The sequence below is a fragment of the Stegastes partitus genome, unplaced genomic scaffold (assembly GCF_000690725.1).
Source record: "Stegastes partitus isolate 25-593 unplaced genomic scaffold, Stegastes_partitus-1.0.2 Scaffold1314, whole genome shotgun sequence".
In the NCBI taxonomy this organism is placed as follows: domain Eukaryota; kingdom Metazoa; phylum Chordata; class Actinopteri; family Pomacentridae; genus Stegastes; species Stegastes partitus.
Window position 1 is genome coordinate 54,473 of NW_007579045.1, and position 23,616 is coordinate 78,088.

Consider the following 23,616-nt stretch of genomic DNA (forward strand, 5'->3'; position numbering starts at 1 on the left):
TGGAAGAAAGGGAGAAAGTAAGTAAAGGGAAATGGAGAAAGGAACAAGGGGTGGATGAGTGGGGAGGGGGCGCTTGAATTCATTAGTGTGATTACCTGAGGTGTGCTACTTTACAGGGGGTAATCTGCCAGCCCGCTTCATACCCTCCAAACTTCAGCCAGTCCGCTAATGAGCGCTTGGAAAAGTTAGTCAAGGTGGAGAGGTGCTTTGAGGAGCTATATACCCCAGACTAAGGTGTTATTATATATGCTGGAGCAGAAAACAAAGGCTGGATGCCTATTTTGTTACAGATAGGACAAATGAAGACTGATTCTGTTTTAGCCGTTTGTTTTCATTCTGAATGCACACAACAAAAATGGAACTACGGATAACGTGCCAACTGATTAAGTTGGAGCCTCAGAACAAAAAAAAATCCCCTGCCTGGGAGACTGGCATATTTTAAAGAATAAAATCTCTGACAGCAATATAGTGCACCCACCTATGCCACTTTGACTGATCAGTAACATTAAGAGCCACATTTTCCAGACAACATCCAGACAACATCTCAGATTAATCATAAGGACACTGGAGAGTTCAGGTAGTCACACCGAACAGCGTCGCTTCTCTCTGAGGTAATGTCGAGGATTGCAGCTTCCCTCCTATGCTGTAAGAATAGGTGGCTTAGAGAGCAGATCAACCTCTTTCTCCTTCTCTCTTTCTCTCTTTTTTCTCCCCAGGAGCTCAGGCCATGGCTTTAGAGAGACAGCTGCCATGAGCAAGGCTTAGGACAGTCCACAGGGACGGAGAAAGTGTGAGTGTCAAAGAACAATAAAAGTGCAGGAAGAGCTTGGTTACAATGGATAAGACGAGTGAGATGGAGGGTGAAAACCCCAAAAAGGACATATATATAGATAGAAATATAGGTACACAGACAGATAGATCCTGAAACTTTCCCCTTCCTCTCGCCCTATGCCTCTGCTTTATCACACAGCATCAAAACATAGCTTTAGTCCCCTGAGTGGCTTGCCTTTTTATCTGCTCCCTAGCTTCCCACGGCGGGCCGCATCCACCCATAATCTGCTGCCGTTTCATGTCTGGAGCACTGTAGAGGAGGATAAGGGACTTGTTCAAGTGAAGATCAATGAGGTTGTATACATAGCATATGTGCATCAGGACAGCAAGACTCCTTTTTTCTTTTTAAGGTGCCATCTGATCTAATATAAAAGAACATTATACATGAATATATCATGTCTAAAACAAAAAAGTTTGAGTAGTAATTGCCATTATTGGCTGAAATACAGAAGTGTGGTTAGATGTCTGTCATATACACTGTAAACAGCATCTACCTTTTGTTACTGAACCATCTCTCTGCGGATCAAACATGGACGATAGACACAATGAAAACTGTAAACATGTTGCATTATACATTTGTCAAAAACACATTTGGCTGTGTGTCACAAGTACCTTGTTATTTAAGGCAGTGCCAAGTGTCTGTGGCTGCAAAATCAAAGCTGACTGATGTATTGGCAGCGATAGCTAGGGTGTGAAACTGTGTCAGTGAAGTACGGGAAACCACCAGAGGCTGTTTTCTATTCACTCCACAGCTGGCTGACGAGATCTGCAAGGACTAATTGTGTATCAGTTGGAGGCTGAAGAAATTCTCAGTTTGTGCTTTGACTGTTCTTTGTACTGTGGTCTGCCCGCCTTCCCACCCAAGTGGCACGCACTCACACCAGACAAAGGGAACTTAAAAGTACAACAGAGAAGCCTTGGGACACACACAACACAAACACACATGTACACAAATCATCGATCGACCCCAAAGTCAACCCGTGACCCTGACCTCCTCTACCCCTTCAGGAACCATCTCCTGCAGGAATCTGTGGAAAGAAAAAAATAAATAAAATACAGGAAAGTTGGATTTAAAAAGATGTCGGGGCGAGAGAATGAGATGAAGATGGAGGCAAAAAAAATGACAGTGTTGCAATGAATAAAAGGGGAGAGGGAGAAAAACTTTGCATTTGGAACTACTGATCAAAGTAATTCCCACAGGAAATCTCTCTTAATGAGAGCTGTACAAGAGAAGGGTGGAAGACAAGGAGAGAGTGAAAGAGAAGAAAAGAAGGGTATGGCACGCCATTCCTACACAGAAAAAAAAAAAAAGAGATGAATCATATACAGCGCCTAGTGGAAGAAATTAGTGTGAGTGTGTGTGTGTGTGTGTGTGTGTGTTGGAATGGGGGGGGGGGGGGGGGGATGTGTGTTTGAAGGGTGTTTTCAAGATCGTTTTAACATCTTCACTGAGGGAGCGTCAGAGGCAAGGCCAGGTTAATTAAACCCAAGGGAGTACGAGCTGAGGGGGCCCCGCATTTGAATATGTCACAGAAATAGCACGAGTGTGTCAGCCGAGGCCGGATGGCGAGACTTGGCGAGCAAATATGTTGACTATGCATTACACGCGAAGAGGAAGAGAGAGAAATAAAGACAGTCAGACAGCGAGGGGTGGGGGCTCCGAGATAATTTGCGTGGCACTGATGTTTTGCTCTTCTTTACCCACTGTGCCACCGGATTTCTCTGAGTTATTAATGTTTGTCATTAGCTGCATTACGCTGGAGGACAGTGACTGGAAAAAAGACTGAAGAAATTTATATGGGACAAATATTGACAATAGCTGACTCCTGGGTATTGGAGAAGAAGAAAAGATGCAAACTATGTTAATGAATGGTAATTAACCACTAGGGTTTGTCTCTCCTGGATCCCAGCTAAATTGGTCCCCGAGTTGCAGCGAGAGACAGTCCTGGCCTAATCCTTTATTATAAAAAGATAAAGGAAAACGACATCATTAGCATATATTTGGAAGGGAGGGGGGGATTAAAAAGTGGAATTATTTCTTTTTAATTTCTGAATGGAGGATGCTTCACACCATTGTTAATTATACATAAAAAAGAAAGGAGGAAAGTGGTGAAGAGGAAAACAAAAGCCAAGAGAGGTAAAAGAAAAAAAAAAAAAAAGGAGTGATTTGAAAGGAGGAGCGTGGGGTCTCTTGTGTGTGATGCCAACTCAAGGACAGAGGAGACCAGGATCATGGTTTAATATTCTAAATGAATAACAACAGAGGGAGGAAAAGGGAAACGGATAAAAGGGATTGGAGGTAGCTGTGTCAAGGATGGAACCATTCCTCTAATGCACCACTGCTCTGTATGTGTGTGCTCATCCGGACCCTTATTAATGATGTCAACAGCGGGGGTCACTTGTTACAGACAGGAACCATGCCAACAGGCAGCTGTCAATCATGTCAAAGGTTTGAGAACCCTGCCGCCCTGCAGAGTGTCCACCATCACCATCATCATCATCACACACTGACTGACAGTCCTTTGAACTGCTGCAACGAGCAAAATATAAGAGAACATTTAGGAACGTGACGATGAAAATCACAACAACAACACTGCAGTCTTTAAAGGACAAGACAGGCAGAAACAAGTCAAAGGAGTTTTTATTTGGAAACTAAGGGGAGGTTTGCATTCAAAAAGCAGCTGACATTTAACATAATTGCATATTAAATTGGAAACACAACAAATTAACAGTAGAAGTCATAACAATCTTCACCATCCATAAAGTTCATATACTTCAAAAATAAATACTTGCAGTGTATATGAAAAAAATGAAACAATTATTGGCTTCAATCATTGGAAAGGATCCCTGAGAACACTGAGCTATGATGTGTGCTAAATAGATTTAACCTATTTTGGAGAATATTCTGCTCTGTGCTGCATTGGACTTTCTCAAAGTGTCGACTTGGCATTGCTAGGTCAAATCTCTGCACCCTGAGGTACTCGAGGTGCCAAATAAATTAGGAGAAGAGATAAAAGAAAGTTAAAAAAAAAAAAAAAAAACTCGTAACTTTAACATTAGTGTAAGCATTTGCCTTATCACCCCGGGTCTGTAGTCAGAGTGGTGGAGAGTGGCTGCACTGTAAATTAGCTTGGCACTAAAGGGCCTGTCTGATAGACATAGTGCAGTGAGTGCTAACACAGATGTCGAGGGCTCATTTACAAAAGCCGGGGTGCTGTGTTGAGCCAGTGGCCCAGAGTGAGTCGACAGTGCTTTTCTCACAAATATTGGTTCTGCTGCCCCGGCTCAGCTTGGCTCAGCCCAGCTCCCACTGAGTGGGAACTGGGGAGGGAGAGAAAAAGGGAGGGAGAAAAAGAAGAGGATGACAGTTTTCCCAGCCTCAGCCCAGGGAGTCAGGCTTTTTCGCTGACTGGTGTTGCGAGCGTGGCCAGCTCTTCTGTCAGCACTTTCCTCTCCTTCATCTTCATGCGCACAGCCTCCATTAGCTGGCCAGCAGAGGGGATCTGCAGGGGTGGGGAAGGATAGAAAAAGGGTGTGGGGGTGGCGGTAGAAGGGGTTAGAGAAAATGAGGAAAACACATAAATGCACAACTATTAAAAAAAAAAAAAGTCAGATTTTTGACACCTGGCAGCTTTTCAGAGAGCCTATTTGCTGTTTTGTGAAACAAGCGAACCCCAGATGGGGCCTGAGGACTTGTGAAACTTCTGAGGGACAATCCACGTTGATTGTTTTGACAAGGCAATTCACAGAGCAGGCTACACGGCAGCAGTTTCAAAGCCTAATTTCACAGCTCACTTTTCCTAAGCTCCCATTTTTGATCATTAATCATGTAGGATTCTTCAATGTCAAGTTTACATTTCTTCATGTACGTCTTACATTGTAATTGTTTCTCCTGTCGTTACTGGGAAGATCCCCTTTGTTCCTGACTGGACAGTAAGAAGAACCGTAGCAGCTAAAATCAGTTTTGATATACATACAAGCATGTGAATAGTTTTATAAGAGAGGAAAAAAAAGAATCTGTCCTTTAACTGCAGGAAAATGGAAGCCACTGTTTTGTTTATATGAGGTTGAAGACAGGCTCCACTTTCCCCAGAAGCATAAGTTGATCACTTTTTAGCAGATGCGCCTCAAGGCATAATTAACATCACTGGGAACATTTACATTATTGTTAGTTGTGCATTTATTTCTGGACTGCATCTATACTGGGAAGGTAACAGGATGAAAACCAATGTCCTCTACATCATAAAGGGTTGCAAAGTTTAACTATAAAGACATTTCCTACATGTGTTTGCGTAGTCCCTATCATGGAAATGCTGAAAACGTCAGGGTGCAGGTCTCTCCTCAGAGTTCTGGCTAATTTTGTTTTTCTTCTGAATCGACACAAGGATTTTATGGTCATTAGGGCGTCTGATCAAAGGCAGGCATTCATACTGTATCACCCATAAATAATCCCCTCAAGTTACGTGCTGCTTTTTACAAGCTCCTTTTTTTGAGCAGGGGAAACAAATTATTTCCCTGAGCAATTTACCAGGTCACATGGCATGAGATGAGAAGTGGACGGGCCTAGCTGAAAACAGCGACTTCAATATCATGGATTCTGTCAGTTTTCATTTCATAAAACAGAATGTGAAAACATGAGCCACTGAACTGAACACAGAAAAATAGAAAGTGCTTCAACAAACTTGAACTTGCAACATTGCATCAAGGAATACAAAATATAATCAACACAAACTTACAACACATACTGGGTGACATGTTTGAAGGACATGAAACATACTGTCACGTGATTTCAAGTCATCATTTATCAATTTTATGCATGCACGCACACACACACAGTCCTCCTGCCCCTTGATACCTTCTCTTCTTCATTAAAGGTAACAGGAGCAGGGAACACAAGGCCGGAAGTATGTGTGAAAGTGTGTGAGTGTGAGTGAATGTGCACTTGTGCGTGTGTGCAGTGGGGAGTCAGTTCCAGCAGCACTGGATGCATCAAACACAGCACTATTCCTCAGAGAACAACTATACTGAAGTAACTGCTGAGACATCTCCCTCTGCCTCTGTCCTCCAGGGAGAATTCACTCTTTCTGTCTCTCTCTCTCTCTCTCACACACACACTCGCACACGCACACGCACACACACACACACACACACACACACACACACATTTTCCAATCAGCTAATTGCACTTAGAGCCACTAACTATGCAAACAAGCCCACTAAAATAGAGACACGGCCACAACACAAGGCTCTATGGGACAGCAATGTGGGAGACAGGATCATTAAAAGTCCCAATATGGGAATATGAGTAAACAACCCGAACAGGTAAACATGATTTAGATAAACCTAACAGGGGTGAGATTTAAGTTGAAACAGATATTGAAACTCTGGAAGAAACTGTTCAACTCCATTTTTTTTAAGTGTCTTTGAGCATTTAATGTCTTTATCACATACAGCAGATAGACAACAGGTAATATGCAGAAGAGAGATACGACAAAGGATCCTGTTGAGGCTAATATAGGGATGTTCTCTTAATTCCTTCATGAGAAATGAAAAGTATAAAAACTTCATAAAGTATGACGAGCTGCATGACAGCATCAACATAAAGCTCTATTAGAGCCGATGTACTGAATGTCAACATGTTCAGTGTGACAACCATCTTGTTGATGGATATTCCATTCCATTTGATTAAAATGCTTCGTATCCTGATTCATCTCCTCATGATTTGTTTCTTACATCAGCAGATTCTGGCACAAGGAAGCACAAACACTCACACACAAGCTCACAAGCGGGATAAGCAGGACTATCATTCCCTTTCATCTAACTGCCACATTGGCTGGGGACTGATACCCTGCAGGATGGTTGGAGGTAAGCTGTGATGCAGCTGCTCTACTGGATCCCCTGGGCTGCTTAAGGCAGTGTTAAGAACTGGCACTAATGTTATGCTACAGTTGATTTAGCTGGGCCCCTGTCCCCTTTGGCAGAGCTAGCTAGGACCAGCATCAGCGCTAAGCAACACAACCGCTGTTTTGCAAGAGGCCCTGTCCCCTTTGGCAACACCAAAATAGCTACTGTAGCATTAAGCCATGCTAACTCACACCTATTACTATTCAACAGGCCCTGCAGAGCAGACCTTTTGTCTAGGTATGATTTCATGAACATGTTTCAGAAGTGAACTGACATGTAAAGCCACTGACACTGACATGTGCGCGCACACACACACACACACACACACACACATATATATATATATATACATACATGTGTGTATGTGTGTGTGAATACAAGGACAGGGCCTGCAAGCAAAAGGTGTTTTTATGAGCCAATTAAATGACATTGCTATTCTACAGCCTGGGGCACACCTCAAGGCAAGGAGCAGCTCAAAGTTGCAGCACTCCAGTGACCATTGTCTGGTCGTGGCATTACACACAAGAACTTTTTTTTCATAAAAGATCGATCATTCCAGCTCTTTTGTCTTCTCCCTCGGAACGGGTTAGCACAATTATTTCCAAGGGCCCAATTTGTGAGTAGTTGTAGAGATTGAGTCAGGCTGCTGGATATCTAAATGAGTAAGAATGAGGAGGGAGGGGGAATCCGAGAGTCAAAAGCGATATAAGAGTCTACATCTGCACATACTAAGAAAGTCGTGTTTCTTCTCAGTTATTCAATAATGACAACCTTACCAATTTAAGTGTTAACAGTTATGTATAATTAGGTAGATGCTGCTGAACTCAAGGACTTTATAATAAAAGCAACATTTAGACCCTTTAAAGTTGTACAGGAGTGTTTACCTGTACACCTGTAACATAACTGTCATACACTCTGTATATTTATACAGTATTGAAGCAGGATGTGTACTACTGCTACATGATGACCGTAAAAAAACTCAGAACTGACTGTTGTGATAGCAGTGTTTTCAAAGGGGTAAAGGATACCTGCGATAAATCTTTGTCCCTGGCTAGTGAGTCATCTCCAATCTAGGCCACTAGTCAAGGTAAGGGAGAAGTAGTTACAGTAGTTTTATCACAGAGGGGAAAAAAACAGCTCTTTGATCTTTGATCTTCTCACTTTTGTTTGAAAATCAAATTTATCAAACGGGGGAATAACAACAACAACAACATGATAAATAGATTAAAAAAAGCACAAAGGCACCATACTAAAAAGTCTTGCATTTGATTATCTCCAATAATGAATATGTCACATTTGCAAAGAGGGGCTCAGGTAAGAAAATCACCAAAGCACCGACAAGCCTATTCTCTAGCTCTCCTTCGTAATTACCTACCCCTGCAGCAGAGCAGATCCCTCTCTTTTCTCCCCTTTAGGCCACTAGAGACTGATATGAAAGGGAATTGGACACTTGGGGCCACAAATACTGTAATTAAAAACCTCTCCTTTTCTTGATACGTTGTTTGGAAACATCATTTCAGTGTGCAACATGCATTTGTTAGGGATCTGACCTAAATACACCCTAGATTAAACACAGGAAAGCACCGGGTCTTTGTTTCAGGTTCCTACTCATTAGGTGTGAAAATGAGGTGATTCAGGCATGATTGGGGTATAAATATAGAAAGGTGATATCCATACAAAAGAGATGCAACCTTTAGGTAGAATTCAGCAATCAAGAACATAACAACTTAACAGTACGGCTCATTGGCCAAGGTAATGTACTGGGAAGCAGTTACAGTCAACAAAAGTGGCTGTGCTGGCAGCAAACTGTCACATACAAAACAAAAAGCAGCTAAGACGTATCGCCTCTCAATGTTTGTTCAGTGACATAAGGGAATTCGACACATCTAGCCATTTATTCAGTGAGGAAATGTCCATTTCATCATTAATTCTCCTTCTGTGTTGACTTAAAGAGTCCACTGTGTTCCAGAGGACTACCCATGGGTGCAATCAGACTGGCAGTAACCTTAAAGCACCAAAATAGCAACATGCCTCAAGAATAATAATATGATCATTCACCTGGTCTATCAACCTCAACCACAGTAATCTCCTAGAATGTGTTATGTGCAATACTGTAGCTTGCCTGCAATCACCCTAAACCGTCAATGGCTAAGGAACAGCACCAATAAGCTGAATCTGCTGTTGTTGTTTATCTCAAATGCAAGCTGAACGTAGCAAAAAAAAAAAAGTGAGCTCTCATATTAACAACAACTGTAACAACAGTCTTCTCTTGGGAACCTCCTTCTAGTCCCAACTACTGTTGCAGTGACATATTTATAGTACAAAGGCTTGGCTCAAGTCCCCTCCACACACATACAAACACACTTACAGAGACAAAAAAAGAGTGGCTGATTTAATTAGCTCAATCATTAAATGAGGCTTAATTAGAGTCACTTTCCTTCAGAGAGAAGTGTAGGACTCGAAGCTGTTCCTTGTCATTACAGAGGCATAATGAGCCACACAACACAACACACTACCGCTCACCCTCATAGCACCAACAACAATAGAAAAGTTTCTTTGTACATCAGCACTGTAAGGGAATGGAGTCATTGATATGTTTAAAAACCAAGGGTTAATGACGTAATGCCCCAAGGAGGTACCAATATGGTGAGAAGCCTCGGCAAGAAGTGACATGAACAAAGTCTGCTATTTAACAGCATTTACTATTGTAGGAAAGAGCTTCAGCAAACCTCCCTAAAGTTTGATAAGGGTTTGAAATTACAGGAATTATTTCAGCCCTGGAGACCATCCATAAACGCCTTTGATGTTTTATAACAAGTCCAGTCCAGATTGGTCCAGCCTGTCTCTACCACTGTCTTAATGTAATGTTCACCTGCTTGTTATAGCTTGGAGGCTGATAAGAAGTGATGCTTGTACGTCTCCCCTGGGTGTGATTGTGAGGTAAATATTAGCAGGCCCACAGCGTCACCCCATACCAGTAAACCAAACCACTGTCCTCTCATAAAGAAATCAACAGAGTCAATGACTTTTTAAATGTTATTATGCTGTCATGAGGCTTGAGATAGGTATGTGTGTGTACAAAATGAGTCTGAAAAATGATCTGGAGGGAACGTGTGTGTTTGCGTGCATGTGCACACGCTTGCATGCATATGCTCCTCCTGTTCATTACTGGCCAGCAGCAGAAGCCAGTCATTTCCCTGTCTTCATAAAGACTTGGCCCATTAAATTCTACCTCCAGTCAATAATTAGGACTCCACAAATAAACCAAAGGCAATTAAATCAATGCTTCCCCGGGCCGGTGCCTGGACCCCATGGCCCACATGGACACTCCATCTTCACTGCTGGCCTTATTCATGGTAGGTTGCGGTGGAGCCATACAGTACACCCCCTGGCCTGCTCATGATTATTAGATAGCATCGTCCCTTGATTCTGGCTATGGAGCGCTGCTTATGGTGGCTCTCTACTGAGAGGCGTAGGGTTTGATTTCATTAACTCACCAGTGGAGGTGAGAGACGAGGAAATGAATGCAATGTTTCATTTCATTTTGAGTGGACATGTGGGGCAGCGGTGTGGGGGCTCCAGAAATCTATGGCACTTCTTTGGCATGAAGGGAGAGTAACGCAGCACGTACACCATCACATATCTCCGAGTCTGCAGCTCAAAGTTTGCTAGTGTGTTGCAGATGTCTCTCTTTTCTTGTTATGCTGACATGTGGCAGTGCATGACAGTGATTGCGAACAATGGCCCACACACAGAGACACAGATACTGTACACACACCTCTCTTGAGCTATTTCACATCTGCAAACACACACACGTGGCGTGAGTGATGGGTTTGCTATTGACAGGGCCACTGAGATAATAAAGTGCTGTCCCACTGGCAGCTCCATTAGGCACTGACAGTGACAAGATGAGTCTGTCGTGAGTGTGAACATACACACACGAATATGTACACATGCCCAGACATACACACACACAGATGGACACATCCTCATCCTCTTTCAGTGACAGCCAGCCAGTTAAGGACATGGATCTCTCTCATCTTTCCTTTCACTGGGTCTATTTCTGTCGCTGTATCTTTTTATCCGAAGAAGAGAGTGTGAGAGCAGCTCCGGGTAAGATCATATCACTATTAGGGGAGTGTGTTATTAGTGTCACTGGGAGGGTGACAGGCCAGGCCATTCCACTTCACAGATGTTCTGCTTGGTGAGCCTTTCATAAGCTATGACAGAGAGTAAAGAAACCGAGGGGGTTCAGTATGAGAGTTCTTGAAGTGCGCTCGCTAGAAATTGTTGGCTTCTCAGCATCAGCCTGCACGTTGTTCAGGCACATTATCACAGTCGTTTTAAATACATGAAATTAAGAGATCCACCTAATCAACCAACTATGAGAATCTTTAAATGGATTTCCTCTAATCTCTTAGTATGTGAGGTGACCCACCGGCCCCCAGTAAAAGACAAAAATACATAACAGACAGAGCTTGGTGTCCACTTGATACGACAATATGCTTTTAAAAATCAGAGAGTGAGAGGAAACCGCCAGATAGAGAGGAGAGGAGAAATTATAAATAAATAAATAAATAAATAAACAAAAAACAAAACAAGATGGACTTGAAAGGGGATAGAAAAAGTCTGTTTCAGTGAAGGGGGATGACTGCGGTGGTCCCAGCGGTCCCCACAGGGACCTGGGGGCGAGTCTCAGCCTTGTCATACTCCGCTCTTCTCCTCCTCCACTCTGCACACCAGCTCCAGCCCCCCCTCCACCACCCCTGTTCTGCCCACGGAAAACGTCGATAGCAGGCTGCCGGTGCCGAGGTCTCTGGTGGACACTAGCTCATTCTCCCGGCATCGACAGGCCCGCCAAATCAATATTTAGTTCCCCACTAACAAGCTGCCTCGGGGTCTGAGCCAGAGAGAGAGAGTAAGAAAGAGAGGGAGAGTGAGAGAGAGAGGAATGCGGGACAGTGGAGGATGGCAGAGAGACAGAACAGGGACTGAGAGCTGTCCAGCTAGAAGGGAAAAACATGGATTCAGTAGAGTGTTGTGTGTGTGTTAGTGTGGGAGGGGGAGAGGAAGGTGGAAAGGTCAGAAGAAGATCTGGGGAACAAGAGAACAGTGTCTGGTGTGTGTCGTGGTGCGGAGGCGACGCATGAGTGCCTGCGGCAGCCGCTGACAAGAACACAGACAAGACACACATACATACTCGACACTCTCAATCATACACATATCACAGTGAGCAGACGTTGACAGCACTCGAGCAAAGCTCCAGCAGAGCACTCACAGATGAGTGGCTGTGTGCACACAAAGACTCCAACCCACAGTGAGGATGTAGTTGCTTTTCTTTGTTTTATCTTTTGCATCATTGTTTTTTTTTCAGAGCCTAGAGCAGGATCATTGGGGTGGGAACTAAAATTCATCCTCCATTTACTGTATTTGGGTGAAACCGGTGCCCAAATTTTTCTGTACTGAACACTGACAAAGCACACACATTAGGCTAACTATTTTGGAAATGCCAACACCTTATGATGAAGCTACTAAAAATCATGCTTATCTACAGTTGCACAAAAATGAAGGGGGGAAAAAAAAATCTAAAATTTAAAAGATAAAATAAAATAACATTACAAAATAACTTAAGTAAAAAAATAAAATATTAAAAAAAGCCCTCGTGGTAGCAATAACTTACTACCCACTTACTACCACAGTTTAACCATTAATAAACATAAACATTTAATCATTTAACTGTGTAGATTCTCAATCATGATAAGCCCTACAGTTCAGTACATAACAGAAAAGCCTCTTGGATGAGAGCAGAAACGTCTTTAAGAATCAAAAAGAGAAGTCTTGTTGCTGTTTTACTGAAGTGCCTATGATTTATAAGTCCCATCTTTCACCAAAATAATGCACAACTTAGGTAAATAAACTTTCTTCTATGACAAAAGGGTATAATTTTCTTTGTGATGAAATAAGTCAACAGTTCTGTATCTTATTAGACTATATTAGCAATTAACACTTATGCCATGTCTGCTGTCCTGCTGCATGATACTGAGGAAAGGAGACCTGCTCTGCCTCATGATAATGGCCAGTTCTACTAAAACTGTGACAAGCAATTTTTTACTAACATAAAACAAACAACATAAAATCAAAGTTCTACTTGTAATTAAAATTTCTGCATAGCAATTTTTGCATATCTTCTATAAATTACTTTTTTGAGTGAGTACCACACTGCTCTATTTATATGGCTGTGCAGGAATGAGCAACTTATATGATCATTACTGCAGGTGGGTGAGTCTGACCTTCTGCTGGAGGATGTGGTTTAGGTGGTCCAGCCACTCCTGGTCTTTGTGATTCTGTAAGTAGGCTGCAGTCCCCTGCAAACAAAACAGCAAATACATATCAATTTATTTCAATAACAGGAGACTGAAAAATGCACATAGTGATAGAAAATCGTTAAAGTTTTTAGAGAGAATACCTTCAATAAATCATAGGAATATCAGGATTTTGTCTGTAGATGAATTGTGCAAAAATGTTAAGTCAGTCAGTATCAAGGTATGATTTGTAAAGAGAACATGCCAGAGTATCACTGGCCTCTTTGAATCTGCTGCTAAAGGGCAGAATTGTAGCATCACACCAGCCAGGACCTTGAAGAAGCTCTCCGGAGACTCAATGGCAGGATACGCCAGTATACCTTTGCATACTCCTCATGTATAAAGACCTAACAGAGTTGTAGCCTTGTTACTGCTAATGAACGGGGTGAAGAGTGGCGGTGTGGCCATGTACACCTCAGCACTAATGTGCTACCTCCTCACTTCAAACCCCAAGTGTTGCTCCTGAAAATGATGTGACGAGCCTTGTACTGCCTCACAGGAAAACAGGAAGGGCAGTAGAGAAAAAAGTACGCGTCTGTTTTTAAATTCAGCATCCCAGCACACACAGAGCGGAGAACCGAGTGGGCACAAACCTGTGAAGTCCGAGGTGGCTGTCCAATCAATGTTACAAGTTCGCAAAGGGACTCGTGCAGAAGTGTGATTAAGTCTGCTTTAGGCAATGATTTCACGCCCTCTGAAGACTACACAGTATTCATAGCAATAATGATGTCAGCAACCATGTTTTTAAGAATCTTCAGCTGAGAATAAATTGGTGGCTAAATAATCAGCTACACAAAAAATTAAGTGTTTTGTATCACTGCTAGTTTTTTTGCCTATAGCTGCCGATTGCACACACATTCCAAATGTGATGTCTTTTTGTGAACAAGAGGGCTGAAAGAGATTCAATTTTTTTCTAGCATAAGTCACATCTCATAGCACATTTTAGCCCAGTACCTGTAGAACTCCTACCATGTCACAGTAATGTATGACGAAAGTCTGCAAGTGCTCAATTCACAGGTCTGAAGAGATAATATTTGGATTAAGTATGTGCCTCCGCATGTTGTTCCCCAGCTGTCTGCTCCCCTCTATACATGAGCTTTGGTGAGTAGCAGCAGTGCTCGGTTGCCTAATTAGAGACTGATGCTTGAGTAACTGAGAACTAGATAGAGAGCAAGGTCGGAGCAAGTGTGTGGTTATATTAATGAGAGAGAAAAGGAACTGAGACAGACAGGCCTTTTTGTGACTGCTGCTTTCAAACCTCTCACAGCACGGGTGAACATGGTGTTTAAAAGACTGCGTGCACAAGACTGAGAGTGCTTGTCCACCCTTGGTAGATATATAACAAAGCACTGACCCTCCATCTAACATTAGGTGCAAAACAAACTGGCCTGGCAATTATAACCTTATTACATCTGGATCATTAACTCAACAACAAGTTACCCAGGGAGCCTGGAGCTGCTCGGGCCTTTCTGGTGCTCTGTTGCCCTCTATGGAATGGACAGAGGCAAATAACAGTGTGCAGCTTGATACAAGCGAAAAAATATGGGTAAAGTGGGCATGTTTGAGCACACTTACAAACCTTTCTTGTGTGCATGTAGATACATTGATTTGTGTGTTTGTGTAATTGTGTGGAGCAGCATTAAGTGTCTGATTTTTAAAAGGTTTAAACATCAATTAATAAATAAAACTACACACAAAATACTAAACTGATATAGTCTATATTTACATACATTTCTCTGATGTCTGTGATATGCTGTCAATAGCTATCCTCACCCTCGGAGGGTAAAAAGCCTTTCGTGCCAAAAACTGCAGTTCCTTATAGGCGACTTAAGGTTATCACCAAACTTTACAGTCGAAACAAACATGTTGACAGTCTGATACACAAAATGGTTTGGGTTTCTATAAAGATTTTCCTGCTCATGACATCTGTGTGTGGGGTAAATGTATACATACCCCACCCATTTAAAATGTATTAGGGCTTAAAGTTATGTATAATTAAGAGAACGGTAGCCTCAGGAGACAGGTGGGTGCAATCACAGGACAGTCAATGGCTCAGAAACGATCTGCAATACCTGTTTCAGCTCCTGTCACCCTTCACCTCTCTGCTCATTTTTCGATTAGTTGGGAGTTAGGAGAAGAAGGCTGTAGTCACCACACTGAACTTCAAAACCACTGTTAAAGAAACCTGTGGGTGATGTCCAGTAGAGGTTTGTTTATCTTTATAAATAGTCTAATAACTAAACAATCAGCCGCACAAGTGGCCCTGTCAAAACCACATTTCTGCTTAGTAAAATTTAAGAAAGGCTTTCTTTCTTTCATTCTTTTTTCTTGCTTGCAGGAACATACCAACAAGCTAACACTAATGCTCTGGAGGACAGAAAATATGTAGCCTTAGGAAAAGATGGTTGTCATTACATGAAGGTCATCTGTTACCAAAATACTTCTAAAATATAACCAAGACCAGGAATAATTCATTTAAAAATTTTGATAAGCTTGAAATTCAAAAATGCATTGATTTCAAAGCCAAGTACCAGTGCCCTACAATGCTGAAAACTTCTGCAAATATTCTTGACGTGTGGCATCTGCCAAACTAAAGGAAAGTAAGTATGTTGGCAATGCAGTATTCTCATTTAAAAGTAAAAGAGAAAAGTAAAAGCAATCCCACTGAGCCTTGAACTCTCATTCAGCACACTGGTATCGCACAACCAAGTGAATAAATGAATACACTTGCAATGTGTTGGACTTGTTGAAGACTGCTGGGACACCCTGATAACCTCGTGTGACGTTCTCAAGTCCAATGAAAAACACACAATCTACAAAGATCGTGCAGAAGCGCTTTATATTTTTTTGAGTGACGAGTTCAGACAAATCACAGTTCTGAAACAAATAACATGAAACTTCACCTCTGGCAAAACTCCAAGTAATTTTCAATGTTGAATTCAGACTGCAGATAATTATGTAGTGTATATGCAGGTTTTAACGATCACAAGTGCCCACTTGTACAACTACATTTTTTTTCCCAACCTTATTTAATTCGGAGTTAACCACTATTCCAAACTGACATCTACTTATAGGTAATAGGTCCAGTAGTCGTTTAAATTAGTGCACAACATATTTTTTTCTGTCTAAAGTCCCATCCTTAACCATGAACTAAACCCCTAACCCCAACCTTTCCTCTCACCTTAAATTATTAGTAACCTTAATCTTAAAATCAAGTTTGAACTTTAAACCCACTTTGTTGTGGACAGACCTAAAAGATAAACATGCTGATGTTAAGGCACCAAGCAGCCCATCATTAACCACCATTAATACAACGGAGGAAACACGTGGTGAGGAGATGAGAGTGATTTTACCCACAGAGTTTTCAGCTCTGATGAGGGGGACTTTTTGTCAAGTGAGAAACTGTTCCCTGTCATCTCCTGGGTGGAGCTGTGCTGCAAAGGGCTAAAATTGGTTTCAAGTGTGAGTAAGTGCCTGATGCACCCTCTCTCATCTTGTGATAGATGGAGGGAAGCCCCAAGGGATGTGAGGTTGATTGTAACATGGAGTTGCTAATTGATGACATGACTGGGTATGATCTATGGTAGAGAGAGGGCCCACCAAGTTGGAAAAGAACAGACTTCTGCAAATGGTCAACCGTCAATAGCAAGAATTTTCTGTTCAATGACTGCTTTCACCTGAAAGGAAAAAGTTGTACTTACTCAACTTGTGCCATATTAAAACTTATATTGAGCTGACAGGTGCAGCAGGTGTTGACAGGTTTTTGATCTTGTCTAGATCAAGAATGTTGGCTTTAAACATGGTGCCACATCTTTCTCTGCTACTTCCCAACTTATTAGTGACACACCTTAGTGCTTGTTTCGCTAATACAAAAGTTGCTGTTCAACCTTGCTTACTTGCCCACATCTATCCACCCCTCAATAAGAGAGTGTCAGACAAAGGCAGAAACTTCCAGCATTGCTAAATACTGCTAGATATTGGTGAAATGAACTAAGGACAGGAGACTTCTGTTTCTCGTTATTTCCTCCCTTTTCACACCAATGGCAATCTAAAATATCCGTTCCCAGAAGACAGGCCAAAGCAGCTTCTTGCCACCGATTAAATTTTAACTGACAACGAAAACACCCAAAGCTACAAGTCAATACTGATGATATGTCTTTTTCAGTCATAGGTGCAATCACTAACCAAAACCCACCAAAAACTTTTAATATGTTTTACAATTTTACAGTGCAGAAAATCTATTATAGGTATGTTGAGTGCTCTGGGCATAATATAAACTTCATATAGATCCTTAAGTTGGCTTTTGCATGAAATGTCGAACCACTGTCCCTTGGCCTTACCTGATCAGTTTCCATTATGTCTGCAAGATCATTCTCTGACATATTGAGGATGGAGGCAGCAATGGACTTGGCTTTGATCATAGACTTGGCTGAGAGGCCGCCCTTTGCTGCCACAGAGTTGGCCTGCCTCAACCTCCTCCTCTTCATCAACTGCTGCTTGACCTCTTGAACGTCTAAAAGTATTTCACTGGCCAAGGCCTGAAGGGGGAGGAGAAAAAGGAATAAAAAAAGAAGAGTATGATGAAATGGATATAGAAAAACAAGAGGGATAGCTCTGCCTGGCAGATGAATAAATGAAATTGATCAAGCATGCGCCAGAGAGGCCTAGTACATTATGGAGGAATATTGAGTTTGACACACTCAGATTCTCTTCGGTTTCGCCTCACGCTCCCCTGTAGGAACGTGGACCTGAGGGTTTGTTGCCCTGTCGATTGAAAGCTGAGGGAACACAGCTTTGATATCAAACGCACCCCAAGTTTTGCTAAATTCTCCACAGACAGAGAATCATGCATCAGAGAGAGAAAGACAGAGAGCTACTGAAAATACAGCCATTCATTTATTTATTTGCTTTCTGAATGTCTCACAGTACAACAGGGCAGCATAACACTGTTAATAATTAAGCTATGAGGGGCTGTTTCAAATGGTGCCCGAGTGAATGGCAAGCGAGACGAGGAAGGCCTGGGATGGCACAGTTGTCGGGCACTAAATGGGAGTTTGCTCTAAATACAGAGAGACAATTAAATGTTAAAACTGCCACTGTACACGAGAAAGTCAATAAAGTAAACTCCCCTTTGCTTCATTTTGAGCTTATTGATCGAGGCAATAATCTTCTGTATCATTCCCTTGTAAGCCTGCTGAAAAGCTGACCTTGGAATAGATGGTCAGATGAGGGAAAGCTCGAGACAGGAGAACTTGCAGTACACAAAACAAAATGAAAAAAAAAAACACACAAAAAAAAACCAAAGTACAACTTGCTCTTGGACAGTAGACAATATAAGCAAGCAAACAAGAAGTACAGTACGTTTACACATACACAGACATAAGTACAAACATAAAAAAAACACTCAAAGGCATTCAAGTAACTCAGGTAATCATACATGAACAATGTTGAATAACAGCAAACATCTCCACTCCTCTCTCTGACTACATGGACCAGGTGTAATTTACAAAACCAGTACTGGTTTCCATGGAGTGTTAAGTGAATGTTTGAAGGCTTGCGGTTGACAGTATGTGCTATTTGTCGATTAGCAACTTTAAATATAGACATGGAGTGCTCAGACATTAAAAGGAGATGTCTGTAAAACAAGGTCACATTATATCCAATACATCAAAATTACAATAAAAATAAAGGGAGAAAATGCTATATTAAAAATACCTTGTGGCAGAGTGCACAGTGTTTTGACTCTTGTCTTATACATTAACTGTTAGACTATAAAATATCGAAAGTGTGAGCTGTCGGTGAAGAATCAGCAGGTCCAGTTGCCTTTGACTTACTATTTCTAGACAACTCATTGTGACCACAGCTTAATCGAAGCCAATTAAATTTTCACTTGCAACACTGCTGAACTATTTTTTAAGTGGCCTTCTACTTCCATGTGGGTATAAAGTCAAGAGGGCAGACAGAAACAATAAACATCATCCATTTCCTGATAAAGTAAGGCAGTTCTAGTTTATTTTGGTGATATGGGAGTGTGTTTACCCACAAGGAATACACAGCTCATTAACTAACAGTTGGAAATCCTATTGTTTTATTTACAGCCTAATAGATTTTCACTGTCACTCTTCAAGGGTTACATTCAACTGCCGTAAACCCTGTCTATTCCAGAAAGATATTAGGGGGTGACTTTATCACTCATTCTTCAGCCTGGAAGAGGTGGTTGGGACACACACACACACACAAGATATTGAAATACATACATGGAAAGTGTGTGTGTGTTAATACACACACACACACACACACACACACACACACACACACTGTAGCCAGAGGGCCAATTTAGACAGGACGAGGATTAGGGCATGGAGATGGGGATCAAATGAGCAGCTAAAAGATATCCTCTTTAATAACTAGCTACCTCTGAAATACTCTTCACACACATGAAAACACAAAGGGCCATTCAAAAATATAAAGAGCAGAGCGGGACAAGAAATGCTTATTATCCAGGCACTGATAGAAAAAAAAACTGCTGTTAAGCAGTTATCCTATACCCTACAAACCTGGTTAATTATGGAAGCCCCTTTCACAGGTATATGAAAGGTATATGTGGATTTCACAAGAAATGTGCTTTTACATCATTGATGTAGGGTCCAGCACATTCAACCCAATTTCAAATATATATATAATATGTATTTAGAAAATATATATTACCCAAACTGTGGACAGTGTTGTGCTTCTCTGTAGGGATGACAAGCCAAAATATTCTTTGCAAGAGAACAATCTCCTCAGTGTGTGAGTGTCGGTGTATTGTGGAGTAGTCACTACATGCAGGGCCACTGTTTAGCAGTTCAAGAGCAGTGCTTACAGCCTGGGGCGTGTGCAGGGGCCAAAAGGGTTTGCTGGCACACAATAAAAAAAATCTCCACACACAAATATATATACACACACACACACACACACTACATACAGGCACAAAGAACAAAAAACAAGCTCATAAAGACACAAACAGACACATCTATACACACAAACACACACACATGTGCAGCCCTCCAGTCCTGATCAATACATGACAAGACTAAATCTCCTCCGGACGTCAGGCAGTCCAATCAAAGGGCTTGGTGTTCTTATAGGGGATCACAAGAGCCAGGGGGAGACAAACAATGATGTGAATCCTCAACAACAACACAATGGCCCCAACAGCTTAGGGTTATGGGAATGGAGGAGAAGAGTAATACAAGCATGAATTGTATTTCTATGCACGTGTATACATGTGAGCTTTTACATGTAATGCAGCTTCTATTTTTAGTTTACATGTAGATTTCCATGCATGTGGGTTATCTTCGCTATATGTGTATGTGTGTGTAGGCAGCTCATTTACAAAGAAGGAAGGCAAAAGGTTTAGTTGTGTGAAAGAAATCAGCGGTTGGGAAAGGAAGCAGAAGATAAAAACAAATCCTATCTTTCTCTAATTTTTCTCAGACCCATGTGAGAATAAAAATACTGGAAATGATTTCAATAGCTTCTTATATTTCTGACTTGTGAGGTCAAAACAATGGAGAATTGCTACTTAACTATAATCTAGCACTTGATTTATGTGTGTGTACAAAAATACTGCCACCGCTATCTATCTCTGGAAAGCCCTTTCTTCCTTTGATGGACAGGTGTCAAACTGAGCAGAAGTGATGGACATTCTTTATCAGTCTCTGGCAGACACACATAGATTGACACAGACACATAAACACACCTCAAGGTGATGGATTAGGCCTAGACAAAGACAATAGTGCCCGTTCCCAATGGGCACACAACATTCTCACGGTGGTGGCTTGTCTCACTATACATTAGAATAAAGTGGACACACATAATGACACATGTGCACAGTGTTACAATTCCATTCATTAATCCATCCATCCGCTTCACTTATGGGGGAACCAGTTGTGGTGGCTGTGGGATAAGTAAGGCAGTGCTTCTGGCCTTCACCCTAGTTACATCCCCAAGCTGATCTGGTGAGACACTGTGACTTTTCCAGGCCAGATGGGGTGTGTAAATCCTCCAATGTATCGATTCCTTTTCTAGCTAGACATGAACAGGCATCCAGCAGACATCTTAACTAGATATCTAAACCTTTTCAGGTGATTCCTTTCAATGTGAAAAAGCAACTTCTACTCTGAGTTCCTTCTAGTCATCAAATGAGCAGCTTTCATTGTTCATGCGCTAAAGTCTCGACATAGTATGGTACAGCGCTTGTAACAATGAACATAACTTCATTTGCTGATTTCACTCTCAGAAGGTAGAGAGGGCTCTGCAATAATCACATTGATGGTGGCCTGACTGAACCTCAAATTCTCTTGGTGGTTAGGCTTGTGTCTTGCATAGGTGAAGGAGAGGCAGTTATAAAGCAACTGAACTTCTGAGGGCTTCAAACTGATACTTTCCACTCTTTGGAATATAGACTGACATGGCAACAAAAATTCCAGAGGACATCACATAAACATTCTTGGATCCTCTGGGACACTGTCCCTTTAATTATGATGTCCGGCAGTTTGATGGAACCACTGGCTCCTTTCATACTTGTCTGGTATCAGTGAGTTCTTAGGCTGATGCCTTGACAAGCAAAGATGAACTTCTGAATAAAAGCTACGAGCATCCGCCTCCACAACCCAAGCCTCGAACCAGGATGGTTCTAAGGTCAGTGGAAAACCCGGGCTTAGTCCTGAAATCTACGTGTCTGAGGTCATATGTCGAGCAATAAATACTTCAATATGAATAAGCGATGAAGCGTTCCCATTCTTGCCCCATTAATCTTTTGTACTTTATCTTGTCATTATGAAATAGTTTTCATATGACCAAGACTCAAATTGCTACACACAGTGTAATTCACTGCATACATGTTCTGAACAGAAACCGGAGTTCTTCACAACCTGCTGGAGTTTTCAGGTTTTCTTAAGTATCAATGTAATTCTGAGACAGCTGCCATTATAACTAGTGGTATATAGCAAGAAAGGTGCCATTTTTGTTATTGTGGTCAGTAATACTTACATTGATATTAATTTTCATGACCCTTACTTTAAACTATTGTCCCTATCTACTTAAGTTTAACAATGACTAATAAATACCTTAACTTCTTTTTTATATACATATACATATATATATATATATATATATATAATTGAGACATTTTGTCTTGTAATTATGAGATGACGAGTCATAACTATGGGACACCTTCCATGTCATGATTTTTTTTTGTTCTTTAGTGAATGCAATGCATCTCTGTGCTCCCACTTGCAAGTTATAAATAGTGGACACTTAAATGTCTCTTAACATTTCCTAAAAAAGTGATTTACCCGACTATGGATACGACTGCCTGGCCAAATCTGTTACACATCCACCAGGTTGCCAAGAGAGGTATGCGAATTTCATTGCTTGCCAAATAAATAGTCAAGCTTGGTGAGTGGGTGACTTGTCTTGTACAGTGATAAAGAAGAGATCCTGCTGGGATCTTCACTATCACCAGTCAATAAGTAGCTATATCTGTCACTTTTGCACAGACATCAGTCCCTTTGGACCTCAGTAGTCTAACTTTGACCACCATAGTTCTGTGAGGGAAAGTTACAGGACATTGGCACTCTACTGGAGGCTTGTGAGCATTTCCAGAACCACCTTGTCAACTCTGGAAAAATATAGTGTTGACCATTGAGCAGGTGTTGTGCATAGATGTGATTCCTACCATGTAGTATATTAGAGGCACAGCACCATAAGGGAGGTGACATTTTATGCTTCATGAGCCAGTTTTCATTTACAGCGGTCAGCATGCCGAGCCCCTCAAATTCAACTTTTATCCAATTAACAATGCACCAGACCTCTATACCTGACCTTCCCACACAACATCGTTACAATTCAATGGGCAAGAACTTGCAGAAAAACCACACAATACTGGTTGAAGACAAGTTAGATGATTTGACTATAAAAACTCTGGACTTCTGGCCCTTGCCCCTTTAGTACACTACCTTGATAAAAGAATGAAGCTGCTCCAGCTGGGAGAAGGCCTGGCCTAGCTGTCTCTGAAGCCTGTCCAAGGCATGGGAGCTCTGCTGGGTCAACCCCTCCATTTGCTCAGTGGCTGTCTGTTCCAGTGCAGCCAAAGCCTGTTCACTGGCTCCCACACGAGCCTGTAGGGCATGCATGCGCTGCTCCTGTAAAGAAAAATAGCAGGCAGAACTGGTCAGCTGAAAGAAAACACTCTTCTTTTGTTTCAGGAAAAAAGTAGAGAATCCACACAGGTCTCTGAGACATTTGTGGGAATTGCTTTAAAGCCCCTTTGTGTAGGATTTCAACATTTCTGACTTTGGTGACTCCTATTGATCTGGGGACATTTGGAAAGAATGATTTGAAAGCACAAAAAAATCCACCATTGGAAACTTACACCAAAATTCATTTTAAAGACAAAGTTAAAATTATTGCTGCAGTCAAATCTATATGTACGACTCTGTTGTTAACATAAAAAACTATCCATCCATCCATCCAT

The 23,616-nt window shown here is 41.6% G+C and overlaps 1 protein-coding gene across 1 annotated transcript in view; it reads right to left on the reverse strand.

Moving 5' to 3' along the window:
• Positions 1-3,454: 3,454 nt before the first annotated feature.
• The window catches only part of cntln (centlein, centrosomal protein), an 82,777-nt gene continuing 62,615 nt past the window's right edge, over positions 3,455-23,616 (reverse strand). The window contains exons 24-27 of the mRNA XM_008298405.1: positions 23,099-23,284; positions 17,438-17,635; positions 13,026-13,100; positions 3,455-4,334 (exon numbers count right to left, since the gene is read on the reverse strand). Coding sequence (XP_008296627.1) covers positions 4,224-4,334; positions 13,026-13,100; positions 17,438-17,635; positions 23,099-23,284 — 570 coding nt within the window. The 3' untranslated portion in view covers positions 3,455-4,223. The remainder of the gene's footprint in view (positions 4,335-13,025; positions 13,101-17,437; positions 17,636-23,098; positions 23,285-23,616) is intronic.